Genomic DNA, 14,137 nt, shown 5'->3' with positions numbered 1-14,137 from the left:
GGTGGCAGCGGTGCCCTTCCGGCGCGGCCTGGGACGGGCTGCCGTGCCTGAGCGGGGAGAGTCTCCCCGCCTCACACGACCCGCTGCCTGGCCCCGCGGCTCCGTGCGAGGGGCCGCACTGGAGGCAGAAGAGGGAGAACGGGCCCGGAGCCGTGAGGTCCCCTCAGGGTTGTCAGCAGATGCTGCAAGGCCTGAAGTCGGGCAGAGACCCCCCCCACCACCACCCTCCCTGTGTCCTTTGCCGCTGCCGGGTGGGCGCCCCCGGGCCCCAGCTCGTAGCGTTACTCCCCAGAGAAAGCTGGTACATCACTTCAGCTTCTTTTTTTGGAGTGTGTTTGCAGCGATAGTGGTTTGTAGTTGCAAACAGTTGTGCGCTTTGATACACAGGTGTGATTTTTATCCTGTGAATGAAACAGGGCCCTTAAAGCTCAGCCTTGCCTTATGCTTGTCAGACAGCTGTTCCTTCTTTCCTTGAAATACTCTGGTTGGTGTAAACTCTTAAAAAAAACCCCAAAACCGCAAAACCCATGCTTTTTCTAGAAAAAAAGCTCCTTACTGTATCGACTTTAAAGAATGTTTATATTCTGTAGCAATTCATGAGCCTTGGGAAAATGTAGTTTAATTAACTTAAAAGGTATAACTTGGAAAATGAATACCAAATCAGTACAGATTTGGGAAATGTAGATATATTCTCTTATCTACCTTTAGGTTGAGCAGTAGAAACAATCTGGTTGGTTTGGGTCCTGGAGCAAATATTACAGGAAAAAGATTTTTTAGAACAAGCTTTGCTTCTTAGCTAACTTTTAAACTTTGTGGTTCTCCAACCCTGTAAATACCTTGCTGACACCAAGCTGGGGTACACACTGAAATCAGCTAAGAAGCAAGTGTCCTTTAAGATGATGTAGAGTGTGGTGAAAGATCATAATAAAGAGCTGTTTCCTGTGATGCAAGCTTCCTGTAACCAGACAAATACAGGGTATTTATCATTCAGCATAAGAATCATAGGTGAAATGAGAATAACTACCCATCAGAGGGTAGTGGTTAATGGATCTTGCTCTACGTGCGTGACTATGACAAGTACAGTACTGCCAGGTTATGTTCTGAGACTTGTCCATTCTACTATCTCTGTCAATGAGCTGGACGAAGTCACTGAACCTCTCTTCAGGTTTGCAGATGACACCTGAGATTGTGTTATTGAAGATGTTTGTAAGTCGTGTGCTCTTGTTTGCTTATGCTAATATATTTAACAATGATTCTAACCTTGTAAGTCTCAATTGCAACCATCAAAAGATACTTAATAACAGACTCTGAAAATTTACTTAGTAATACACATTGTTACAGTTTTTCAGGCTTTGGGCATACTGTGAAGGGCTAGTCCAGTTCAGCTCAAGCAGTCACTTATTCAAGGTGATCTTGCTCCAACAGATCCTCTGTAAGGTTCTGATCTAATACAGGACACTGTATGCTGTGCCACATAGTAGTAGTGAAAGAAATACTGCGTCAGTGTGGTTAGCTTAACAAAAGATAAAAAATCAAAAGGAATGAGTAGGAGATCCTTGTACTGTTCAGAATGGGCAGTGTCCTTTGCCCTCCTCTTACAAAATGCTTTTTTTTACTTTGCTTTTTTCTTTTTTTTAAGTTTCTGTCTTTTCGCTATGTTTCTGAAGTTTTACACAAAGATGAGTGTGTAGGTGAGTTTAGATCTATCATAGTTTCTTCCTATTGTCATTGAGAGCTAAAATACTGTAGATTTTCCAAATATAATCTCTTTGCACAAGTAAAAAGTATTTTTAGGTGATTGAAATTACAGACCACTTTGAATTTAAATACTGGTACCAAATACTTTTCTTGTTAAACAGATAAAATATCTTCAGAATGATTCTATCTGGAGGGGAAAAGAGGATGGCCGTTTTCATAGTTCTAACTCCTCTCTGAGGCAATCCTTTATCTTTCAGTTTATGTGTTGTTGTAATTTTGTACATACTGGATGCATTGTAGAGCTTACAACATACCACATTGGCAATGAAAAAAATAATTTTAATCTTGTATTGATATGGAAATATTTTTTAATATTGACTGTTATTAAGCCATCCATCATCTTTGTAAAAGTTATTAAGATCAATTATTAAAACTTTTCCTGCCTTCTTTTCAGGATTTATTTGGTGTGAGCATGGTTGTTCCTTTAATGAACCTTCATATCAAATCTCTGGGAGCAAGTCATACAGTTGCGGGAATAATAGGTGAGTAGCAGTACTTGACTGATTTACCAAAGAATAAGAAAATGTGAAGTGGATAATGCCTTACTGTAAAGTGGACATTGTAACATAGTTCTTCCTTGCTAGTAGCATAATAAAAAGGTCAATTTCCAAGTAGAACTGTAAGGGCAGCCATACTGTGTTAGACCCAAAGGCCTGTCCAAACCTGCATACTGACAGTAGACAAAAGCAGGTGCTTGGGAAAGAGCATTCTTGGAAAGAAAGAAAGTCTTGCAGGAATACTTGTACAGATGCCTTTCCAGCATCCAAGAATTCACAGCTTTGGGAGACAGAGGTGTTGCTTTTAGTTTTATTGTTATTTACAGGCTTTCCAAACAGTACTTCTGCAGCTGGTTCTCCTGAGTTTTCCAAAGCCCATGATTGTTCCCAGTTTGATTAAATTCCTTGCACCTGTCTTTTGGCAAAATATTTATCGTCTTTAAGGAGTGTTTACAAGTAAATTCTAAAGGTTTGGAATTTTATCTTAAAAATGAAGTGGTAAGATGAAGTTCCATGGCTCTAAATTTCTTAAGTATATCTTATGGTACCATTTATGGTTTGTAATGATATTATATTCTTTATAGCTACATGTGGTTGACATGAACTCTGTTATTCAGGTTTTTGTTACCTTGCTTTTTTATTTTGGATGAAGTTTAGCACTTTTCATGAAATAATTCTGGTTCTGCTCAGAGTTGTCAGAGTATTATTTTAAGCAGCAATTAATCAAAAATATGTTTTCATTTCAACAGTCTGCTTTGATTTTTAAATTTAAAAGAAACTGGGTTTTGAGGTGTATTCTTATAAATTAAAGAGGCTGGCAGATGTTTCTCTCTGCTTCTCTTTACTTCTTCTCTTCTGTTACTAAATGCTGCTAAACTCTTTGCCTCCAGAATGAAACAGTAGGATCTGTGGTTTCTTCAGGGCTTCCTTGGTGCCTTGTAACATGTTGAAGTGCCAAGTGGAAAGTAATTGGTGCTTCCCAGTAATGAAAGTGTCTCCTGATTCTGAGAAAGCAATTATAAATGCCAAGATCTGTTTTGTTTAATACACCGTACCAAGCAACATCCTTCTTCATTTCATAGTCATACAAGTTTTAAGCAGAAACTATTTCCTTGGTTATGTGCTAAACTCCACCCTTGGTTTGTCCTGCCCTCTCTTCCAATTCTCCTAATAGATTATTCCCAGAGTTTCTCTCATGTTTCCTCACTTAAAAATTTTGTGCCATTTTCATAAAAAAAAAAAAATCTGTCTAATTTTTAACATTGGTATTTTATTTGTTTGTTTTAGGATCTCTCTATGGTATAATGCAACTATTTTCCAGCACATTTGTGGTGAGTTCTAACACTGCATTCCTAAGTATATTTGTATTTCTATGGATTTTAGAGGGGAAAAAGGATGAGGTTAATAATAGTATTTCTTGAAATTTTTAAAATGTTCATAGTGTTCATATAAGCATTTTTGGTTGGTGGATGCAGTTTTTAGTTTGTGGGGAAATGTTTGTTTCATTTATATGGAATTATCAAATTTTTCAGAACCAAACAGAATACAGTCTCTAGACAAAAACTAGAATCCATATTTGGGCTCAGTCATACATTACTGAGCACATCTCTGTCACACGTGATTCTCTTCATTGTTGGTGCTAGTAAAGCAGTTTTGTTCAATATAGTAGCCTGTCCAAAAAGCAGTCTCGCAAGTCAGCTCTTCATAAGCCTGTTATGTAGAGTTTGCTTTCCCTGCTTAATGAGTAGTGGCCTGTAATTTGCCATATGGCCTGAATACGTGTTATGCCTTTGAGCTTTGGATTTGTTTTCTATTAGGTTTTGATTTTTTACATCCTAATCTAAGCAAGAGTGCAAAGATTAAACATCAAGGCTGAACCTCTTGAATGTATGCTTTACCTATCAATGCCTTAGATCCCTATATTTAGCCAGGAGAACCTTTAATATTACCCTGGTACCTCCTAGCTTTCAAGAGAGCAGATTTTGAGTATCTAATGAAAAAAAACTATTTCAGGGTTTGTTATGGAGTCCACCTGGGATAATTTCCTTCTATAATCTTGTGGCATTTTCTTTGAACTGCAAGACCATTGACTACTTTCTTAAAACAATTCCTGTTTGGAATCAAGCCGATTCATAAGCGTGCTACGTGCAAATGTGCTGTTTGCCCTTCTCATAAATACTTCCTACTGGTCTGCACTCAGATGACAAGCTCCTCATAGCTAAGATAATTCCTTTTAGGATGCTCAACAACGTCTAGTACATAGCGACCATTGTTGCAAAGAAATATTTGTGGTCGGTTTTGGTAACATTTTCAGAGGACCCCTGCTACTAATGTTTCATGGTCCTTCTTGAAGGACTGTATTTTTAAAAGCAATAAATTATTTAAAAAAAAACCTCAATGTGTAACATTAAATGGAATTATCATTTCAGCAGGTGCACTGCCAGCAAGGCAGAACTCTGCTAATGACTTCCAGATTTTGAGCACTTGGGAATGTTGGTAATAAGCTTATTAAGCTTTCATTGACTGTCCTTTGATCTCTTTTCTCAATTTAATTTAGAAGTACTGATGGTTCACTGTACATAGTTAAATGTTATAAAAAGCTAATCTTAATTTTATGCTTTTGAAAGGGCTGCTGGAGTGATATAGTAGGAAGACGGTATTCCCTGCTTGCTTGTATTCTTCTCAGTGCGCTGGGTTACTTCCTTCTTGGAACATCCACCACTGTATTCCTGTTTGCCATTTCTCGAGTACCTGTAGGTGAGTAAACGCTTGGCATTTTGCAGCTTAAATTCCCTGTAGTCTCAGCTTGAGAATTACTACTAGAGAAATCGTGTTATGTGGATGGCTACGTAGCATCATCACCCAGCAGCAACAGCTGAACCTTAGTAATTGAAACATCTCTACAAATCAAGCATTCTCATGACTTTTTTTTCTAAAAATAATTTGAAATGTGTAGTCAACAACTGTCACAACTTTTATGCCACCTTGAATGACTGAATTCCTTGAAAGAGGCTATTGTAAGGTTAGTCAGAACAGATACACAGTATACCACCAGTTCAGTGCTCAAAATCTTGGCCTGCACTTGCAGTGCAGAATGGAATGATACGTACTAATGTATCATTGTTTTTTCTCATGCTGAAAATATACTTCAGAGTGATCCTACAAAATTTGGCTGAAATTTTGGATCACTGCTTCAACAGAATATTTATGTTGTGCAAAAGCATGTATGTTTGCAGCACTGAAACTAAGTTTGTTCCAGAGTTCGTATCGGAGTTCTTAAAATAGCTGAACACCTATCATATATATTCTGATATAATAAGAACTATACTATTACTATGCTATTACTATGAGCACATCTACTAAAGAGCACTTTTATGGCCCATAGTCTTGATTTAGGAACTGTTTGTATTGTTTTTTAATTTGAAGACAATTTGGTAATGAATTATTTGGTGGATATTTGTTTACTCGGTAGAGGTAATACTTTTTACTGCTAACAGCACTGTGACTGTGACAGCATTGCCCTGGTCAGAGGAAAGGAGCATACAAGCTTGCATTGTTAGTATTCTTGCAGTATGCATACCCTTCTGTGCTGTTCTTTTGCCACCCACCATTCTCCCATAGGAATTTGTTATGGAGACCTGAAACCTGGAAATCTCTGTACACAGCAAAGCTGGTACACACCCATGTTCATAAACAGACAAGACATTCCTACTCCACCATTACGCACCTGCAAGTTCCTATTTTAGTGACTATTTTATTCCAAGTGTGCTCCAGCACTCAGCTTGGTTCTTCTTTCAGCAGGGCTGCAGGAGCACTCCTTCGATACAGATGCATGAATAATTTTGATTCCTAAGTCCAAATCCTTGAACTGCCAGGATCATGGTCATGGCCCAACCTGCTGCATGACTCTAGCATTGAAGAATTAGTGGTTAATGGAATCTTAAAAATATCAGTTATACAGATTTTGACCACTGATATTTCAGATAGCTTCTGTCATTTTTAATCTTTTGGACTGAGCAATACATGTTTATTATTTTGTTTATATTATGTTGCAGGTATTTTCAAACACACACTCTCTATCTCTAAAGCCCTGCTTTCCGACTTGGTTTCGGAGAGAGACCGCCCTTTAGTAATGGGACGCTTCAATGCAGCCTCTAGTGTGGGCTTCATTCTGGGGCCTGTTGTTGGTGGCTACCTTACAGAGTTGGAAGATGGCTTTTATCTAACGTCCTTTATCTGTGCCTCTATCTTCCTTCTGAATGCTGGTAAGTTGTATGTCATATTTTGTGGTTTTATGCCATTTGTAATACCTTTAGTTCATAGTGTGTTTATTATCTATGGCATACATGTTCTGTATACCGATACTAACCTTTGAATTTGAACCTGTGTGGAAGGGTGGGAATTTTGAAAGTTAACCTCCAGGTGCTTCTATATTGTATGTATTACTTTTACATTCAGACACAGGAATTGGAATTTTTAATCTGCCCAAAGATGAAGACGAGAAGTCAGAATTTTGGCTTTAGCCTTTAGATTTGCTTATATGTTGTGAGTGTGGCATCTCAAATGTTTTCCTTCCTTGCTTTCACCGCATTTAAAATTGAACGGATATTGTGAATAACATTAGGTTTAATCTTCGTAATTTTTTAAAGTGATATGATTGTTGAAGTCCTTTTTTAAATTTTCATCTTTACACTAAGTAAAATCTTATAATCAGACGTAATGTCTTCCACGTAAAATTAATGCAATTGAATGAAATCAGCTAATTTCTTGATCTATGTAGGTCTTGTCTGGATGTTACCCTGGAGTGAAGAAAACACTGGCAATAAGGAACATGAACAAGGCAACAGAGGAACAGATGGTTTCTCAGCAAAAGCAAATTGTGACCTGCACTTGAAATCAGCAACTAATGGAGCTATGGCAAGCAATAGTCTTTTTCAGACTGCATGGATCCAAATTGCAACAGTGCTGAAGAGGATTAAAGGAATTGCGTGCTCTGATCTGTGGGATATATTTTTAGTGCGGTTGCTGATGTCTGTTGCTATACTGCTGTACTATAGTAATTTTACTCTGGCCTTGGAGGAGAGATTTGGGGTGAAACCCTTGTTCGCTGGATACCTAATGAGCTATAGCAGTGCACTTGGAGTCCTGGCTGGTTGTCTGCTCGGACCAATAACGAGACTCTATCAGCACAACACTTACAGACTTCTGTTGCACTCTAGCACTCTTACCTGCTCGTTGATTCTCCTGTATGCGTCAGCACTGAGCATATGGATGGTCATTTTGTCTTCTACGTTCTTAGCCTTTTCAACTACTATAGGTCGTACTTGTATCATTGATCTTGAATTGACCATTGGTGGGAATGAGGCCAGCGGTACGCTCCTAGGTGTTGGACAGTCTGTGACATCAGTGGGACGTATAGTTGCCCCGCTCCTTTCTGGAGTTGCTCAGGAGTTCAGTCCCTGTGGCCCTCCAAGTCTAGGGGTTGGACTAGCTTTAGGAGCTATTCTGATAATGAATGCGAACAAACAAAAATACTGTAGCCATGGAAATGTTAAGTTAAAAAATCAATAGCTGTAAATTTGGATTGCATAGATGTATCTTACAGGAGAGACAAAGTGAATCAACCTGGAGTGATGCTTACATCTGCCAGACTTGTACAGTAGTAACAGGATCTTTTAAGAGGGCACATTATTTTCATGTGGAGGAAAGTACATATAAATATTTCTGCTGCAAGGATGTTAACTCTAGACAAATGTTATTCTAACCGATACCACTAGAACACTTGTGAGAGGGACAGTTGTTGCTGTATTGTACTAGCTGGGAATTTTTTATGGAATTTTAACCTTTTTGGAGGGTAAAAAAGAATGACATGAAATACACAAAACCTGCTCCTAGCTCAGATTTGAAATGGTGTTTAGATTGATAGATTGTTCAAAGACAGAAATTGATTTTTATTATTTAATCAGAAAGAGAATTTGCAGTGTTGTTCATTTCTTATGCTGTGGTCTGCCTCTGTTTGTCTGCTGTGACAGTAGCTTAATTAACAGGGTGTTTGCTTATGTGATTGTGTTAGGCATACTTTGTCTACAAAACTTGCTACACAGCATGATTGGGCACCTTGGGGTAGCCATCCAACCCTTGTTGATTCCTGGTCTTTCCCAGGTAACAGGATTGGGTGTATGCTAATTTTGTGTATTAGAAGGCCTAAAATCGTCAATTTTAGAATAATATGGGGTCATTCAGACCAAAACTTGAAGTGGCGGTTTCTGTTTAGTAGTAACTTCTACTGAGCAACTTTGTCATAAATGATTTCTTAATATTTCCTGTGCAATTTTTCTACCTTCATTTAAGAATAAATTTGTTTCTTAATTTTTTTGAATGACTGTTAAAAGTGTGCTGGAGCAACTAGCAGTACTTCATGGATCTGGATTAATGCATTCTCTCTCATCTCTGGAGGCATAAGTGATGTTTCAGTGACAAGAGAAACACTGTTTATTTGCTGGTATTTTAGTCTTCATTTATCTGCAGTGTTTAATGAGAGGTTACTGTCAGAGCTTTACTGAGAGTTGTAGTGTTCTCCTGTGCTATCTACTATTCAAGCTCATATTACTTGCCAGCCACCAGTCTTTGCATTTAATTTGAAACATATGAAAAAATGTATTTTGCACTGATAACATTCCATATGCTTTTCCTAGTATTACTTGATGAAAGTGTAAAGTCAACTATGTAGAATTGTTCTTTTGGTTTGTTTTTTTTTTTCATTAAAAACAATTTAGTTATCTCCTTGAACACATCCATGCAAATAGTGTTGCTGCTTCAGGAGAGTCATAGATGGTGTTTAGCATTTTTAATTTTTATTTTACTCTTTACATTTTCCAGTGCCTGCTATCATTTAAATCTTTGTTGAAACCTCAGTGATTCCAGTGGCAGCACCATGGGAATATGTATAAAACTCTTGAGTTGTCTTAATGTTATATATTGACATAATGAAAGTGTGTCTTATTACTGCTATGATTTCATTATATATCCTCAGAGTTCCTTATTGTAATAGTCTGTGTTTCATTTCTCCCTAGCATCTTGAGGCATTTTCAGGTTTCTTATCTCCTCTTGTCTTGCTTGGTAGATGCCCCCAAACATTCTTGCCCTGAATTTCCTTTTTTTTTGTTTGTTTGGGTTTTTGTTTGTTTGTTTGTTTTGTTTTGTTTGTTTGTTTTTGTTTTTTTTAAACCTAAAACCAACCTTCTGTAAGTCAGGGACTTCTCTTTTGCAACTATAGCAAGGGGTGAAGGAAAAGGGTAGGAAAAAAACCCTCAAAAAATTATATGAAAGATTTAGTAATTTTTCCTATATTTGTTGGTTATATGAGGTAACATAACATTTACCCTTCTAAGCTGCTGCACTGATTAAAGCTGAATTCTGTAAACACCATAAAATTCAGTTTTTACTAACATACAGCTGCCTGAATATTGCTTATAAAAACGTCATAACTTCACTAGTTTTGTTTACATGTAAGTGAAAAATGTGCTTTCCACAATCAGCAAGTATTTTTATTTTGAAAAATAGTTCCCCATATAAGCTAAAAATAAAAAATAAATTAAAAAATGAAGCTGGAAACTCTGTGGAAGGCTGTGGTCTCAGGGACATACTGCAACTGATGTTGCAGAAGAAAAGTTTTTTTACTTGTAGGCCAAAATGATTTCTGAAGTGCTGGAGAAACATTTCTTTTTAAAGCCTCAGTTACAGAAAAGTTGCACTAATTTTGGGGGGGATTTTTAAGGAATAGAAATAAAATGAAGTGACATTCCATGTCTATCATTTCGTTGCTGTGTTTTTTTCCCCTCTTGTGCTGAAACTACAGAACAAAATAGAGGTGTTCAAGTCAGTAAGAAGTGCAGATGTTTTGGTTTTTTTCAAGCTGTTCCTTAAAATGATCATTTGAATCTGCCTGCTTTTCACATGAAAGGCACGGGAGCCAAGGATTCAACCAAGAAGTGGCTTGACAGTGAATGGAAAAGAAGAAATAAAAGAAAATAGAGAACTTACCAGTTTTAAGATGGAGTGCTTAAAGCTCCTGTTCCTATGCCTGGCGACCATGTTTGGATCCCTTGTGTTGGCTCTTAGTTGCCATAACCGTGCAAGGTGGGAGAGTGATGAGTAAATGACATCCTTGGAGAGGAGGAGATGTGACTCCCCCTTTTAAGTTGAGGGAGGAGCAGTTGCAGCTATTTTTGGCTACAGTCTAGTGGGCTTTACTGAATTACTCATCAGTTTCTTGAATCCAGTTGTGGTATCTGAAGACTGTAACAAAAGAGATACCTGAATATGGACTAAAGAAAAAAGTTTCTACCTGGAAATTGCTGCAAATTAAGATTTTTGTCTTGCTTGCTGTTACTTTAGTTGTGGGTTCGTTTTCTCGGGCTTGTAGGCAGGGTTGGGTTTTTTTGCTTTTTACCTTTTCAAATTGTCACTTTTTAACAATGACTACTTTTCTGGCCTTTATGATCATTTGATGTTGAAGAGGCTATGCATACAATGTAGTAATTTACTCCTGTGAAACAGCTCATAGCATATGATATGTACTGATTTTGTTGCTTTTAAGTGATGAAGCAAATCTAAGATTTATTCCATGTTTGTGTATGCCGCATACATTTGAAGAGATCCTTTATAAACATACCAGTTCTGCAGATTTCAGTTTCTTGTCCTGTTTTATTTTCTCAGAATTTACTCACTGCAGCACCATCAGAGAGGTCAGTACCATTCTCATTTTCTAAGAACCCATTGATTATAGAGCAGATAATGCAGCAACAAAACAGGACAAGCATTGCTTACTAACTGGCTTACTCGTCACGTCAAGCACTCTAATGCCATCGCATTCTAGCTGAGGGGAACCTCTGTGGGTACATTCAGGTGCTGCCAGTGCCCATTTGGTTATGAGTGCTGTGGAATACCCCTGGGTAAGTGATGCTTTATAGCTTGGCACTTTGGGATTTGAAACCCCAAGACTCAACTGTGCTCTTATTGCTGTAATCTTGAAGACTCATTCACAAATAGCTGGTCATGAATCTTGTAAGGGAGTATATTTGAGCCTGAACTTTGAGAATCAAATTATTGTGAGTGGACCTCAGGCTTCTTTCTCATAAAAATTAAAGAGTTTGTAGAGCCTGTTTTAAAGGGAAGTCTTGAAAAACTTTTGTGTTAATTTACAAGGAGAAATGATGCCAAATTTCTAGTCATTTTGAACCATAAATTAACATCAAAGAACAGTTTTGGAGATGTGCTAAATGATAGGAATTGCTCTTCCATTCTGTCAAATTTGTAATGAATAGGAAGTCTTAGATATGAAAAATAAATGAACTGGGGTATTTAAAATGCCTTTTTGTGGCAAAAAATTACTTTTTGAAACAAAACCTGTGGCGATTCGGGTGCTGTTGTAACTCACAAATCACATATTTAAACCTAGGTACATTTCAGATCATGAACCAGTGGGACTCACCAGAGCATCCAGTGTAACTGCTTCTGCAGTCTTAGTCTCTCATATTCTGTCAAATCTCACAGGATAAAAAGGCTTCCAAAGCATGCTAGTGCTGTGTGGGAACTGCATCAGCATTTGCTGACTTGGGAGAGGAAGGGTGATAACCCAACCGCCTGTTGGCTTGTCCTATTAAAAGATCTGTCTATGACCCACAGTATTAATTATGATGGATAAGATAGTGAGTGGCTCAGCACAGTATCCAAGAGGGACAATTTTCAGCCCCAACTTAATATATTAATGCCCAAATGCTAAGGTTCTTTCAACTGTTCAGAGGAGAATTAAGCTGCCATCCATAAGTAGATCCCAATTTAGCTTGCCATCTAATAAAAAGGCCAAGAGGGAGATGAAACTCTTTGACTTGAAAGTTGTAAGACAGCTTCTGCATGGTTGTTCACACAACTGACAGTGTCAAGCACAGCTGCAGGTTTATCTAGAAAGTGCAAGTTATAACATGACCTGCTAAAATGAGGGATAAAAAAAGGACCGTTAGTCCTCCTGTTGCGCCCAGATTTAAATAGCACCTGAATCAGGAAGTCCATGATTTCTCTTTCTCCTGTGTCCTAAAGCAGTTCCTCCTTCTCATGCTTGAACTTGATACCCTGGCCTGAGCCTCCAATCTATTGCTGGCCTGGCTGGGGCTGTGTATTGCAGATGCTACATTTGAAGCATATTCACAAGCATATTTTAATAGGATCAGAGTACAAAAAAGCATTCTGTTAGCCAATTTCAAAACCCTTTTCTTCAGGAGCTGGGGGATGTTGGCAGAACTTAGACAATTTTGGAAATGGTGACCAGCTGAAGCATTTCTTGCAGTGTCAGCCTTGTCAGCTGATGTCTGGAATTGGTGGACTTGGCATCTCTTGAAAAAGGTGGTGCAGGGTGCAGTGTGTTTGCTCCCAGGGACCCCAGGATACTCTTCACAACAGCATGCATGTTATTTTGGCCAAATTTTGAACTTTGTTTTTCCATGTGATTTCTATGTGGTTTCAGTAGAGAAGGATATTCTCAAGTTTCTAAATTGTTATGTGGCGTGGTTTTCTTTTCTTTAACACCTGTGGTTTCAGTGGAGCTTGCATTATACTTTAGTACCGAGTAGGACAGCCCTTAAAATTTTTCCTCTTATGGCAAATTATTCTTGTTTTCTTTTTCAAATATCTGCTTAAAACAGAGAACTGGCTGTCTATCCACTCTCTAGCCCTTGCTATATCTACTTTCTTATCCTATTTACTTTCAATATATAGGCCTCTCAGCAGCTGAAGGGGGGAATTCTCAGAAAATCCTCATTCAGAGTGTAACATAAATATTTTCCTACTGTCCCTAAAACTGGATAAGTGAGCATTGTGCTTCCTCACCAATGCAGTGAAATATCAATACTACAGAGTGTACTAGGGAGTCCATCTGGAAACAGAAAAATTGTATGTGGATTTGGCGAGTTTCCCAGTCACTGCTGAGGATGTGGTTTCCTGAAAAAGTGAAAAACATGTCCCCAGTCAATACATGCCTTTCCCCATCAGATGGTGCTCGAGGACAGATTTATTGGGCAGTTCATTCTCCAGCAGATGAAAGCTCTTCTATACAACATGAAGGAAAAGTCTCCTCTGCAAGCTAAAGTTAGATGGGCTTTTTCGACAGATCAAAAAGTGCTATTGAAAATGTTTTTCCTTTGCAGAAAAAGAAAAAAAAAGATAGGAAAAGGCAAACCTTTGACCCAAACCAGAGCAAGAGCTGAATGAGAAGAGCTGCCTGGGACACAGCCTGTGTCTCCTGCTGCTGTCATTGCTACTGAAAACACCCAGGAAAGCAGTTCCCCCCGAGGGTCTGACCCAGCAGTACTGGAAAAGAGCCTGAAAAGAGTGGGAGGAGCAGGAGTGGGAAGGGGAGAGAGCACTTGCAAGGAAACAGAGTCCCAGGAGATTTGTTATACTCTGCTTCAGAGTATAACCATGCTGGAGGAGATCTGCCTTGAGGCTTGTATTCTGTGGATCTCAAAGTGCTTTGGAAATTTTAACAATGTGCTAGCATGTTTTGAAGCACCAAGCTTAAGACCATATTTCATAAAAACAACCTCCAATTCAACGTGCTTGTACTATGGGGCACCCGCTTTAAGGACCAATGGGTCTGAGCATGCACTGCACTAATGGACAACCAGCAAAGCAGTAAGGTTCCTGAAACCTGCATTCATTATTTAAAATTGTGCCATGAAAAATGACAACCATTTGAAAAAAAAAAGGCACCTTCCCCCACATACAAGCCAACTGCTTGGTCATTACCAGCACATGAATGAGAAAACTCCACAGGAGGGAAATTAAATGTTGATGTGCAATTTATTTGGTCAGATTTCAGATGGGCA

At 38.4% G+C, this 14,137-nt stretch overlaps 1 protein-coding gene across 1 annotated transcript; it reads left to right on the top strand.

The window, feature by feature from the left end:
* The first annotated feature begins 2,128 nt into the window (after positions 1-2,128).
* MFSD9 (major facilitator superfamily domain containing 9) lies at positions 2,129-7,826 on the top strand. The gene is made up of 5 exons (XM_010077169.1): positions 2,129-2,240; positions 3,543-3,586; positions 4,883-5,012; positions 6,311-6,520; positions 7,036-7,826. The coding sequence occupies exons 1-5, from the start codon at positions 2,171-2,173 to the stop codon at positions 7,824-7,826; spliced, it is 1,245 nt and encodes a 414-aa protein (XP_010075471.1). The 5' UTR covers positions 2,129-2,170.
* Positions 7,827-14,137: the final 6,311 nt, after the last annotated feature.

Source organism: Pterocles gutturalis, unplaced genomic scaffold (genome assembly GCF_000699245.1).
Source record: "Pterocles gutturalis isolate BGI_N339 unplaced genomic scaffold, ASM69924v1 scaffold25108, whole genome shotgun sequence".
Classification (NCBI taxonomy): Eukaryota; Metazoa; Chordata; class Aves; order Pterocliformes; family Pteroclidae; genus Pterocles; species Pterocles gutturalis.
The sequence above is the reverse complement of the archived record's forward strand: the minus strand, read 5'-3'. Positions and strand labels throughout refer to the sequence as shown.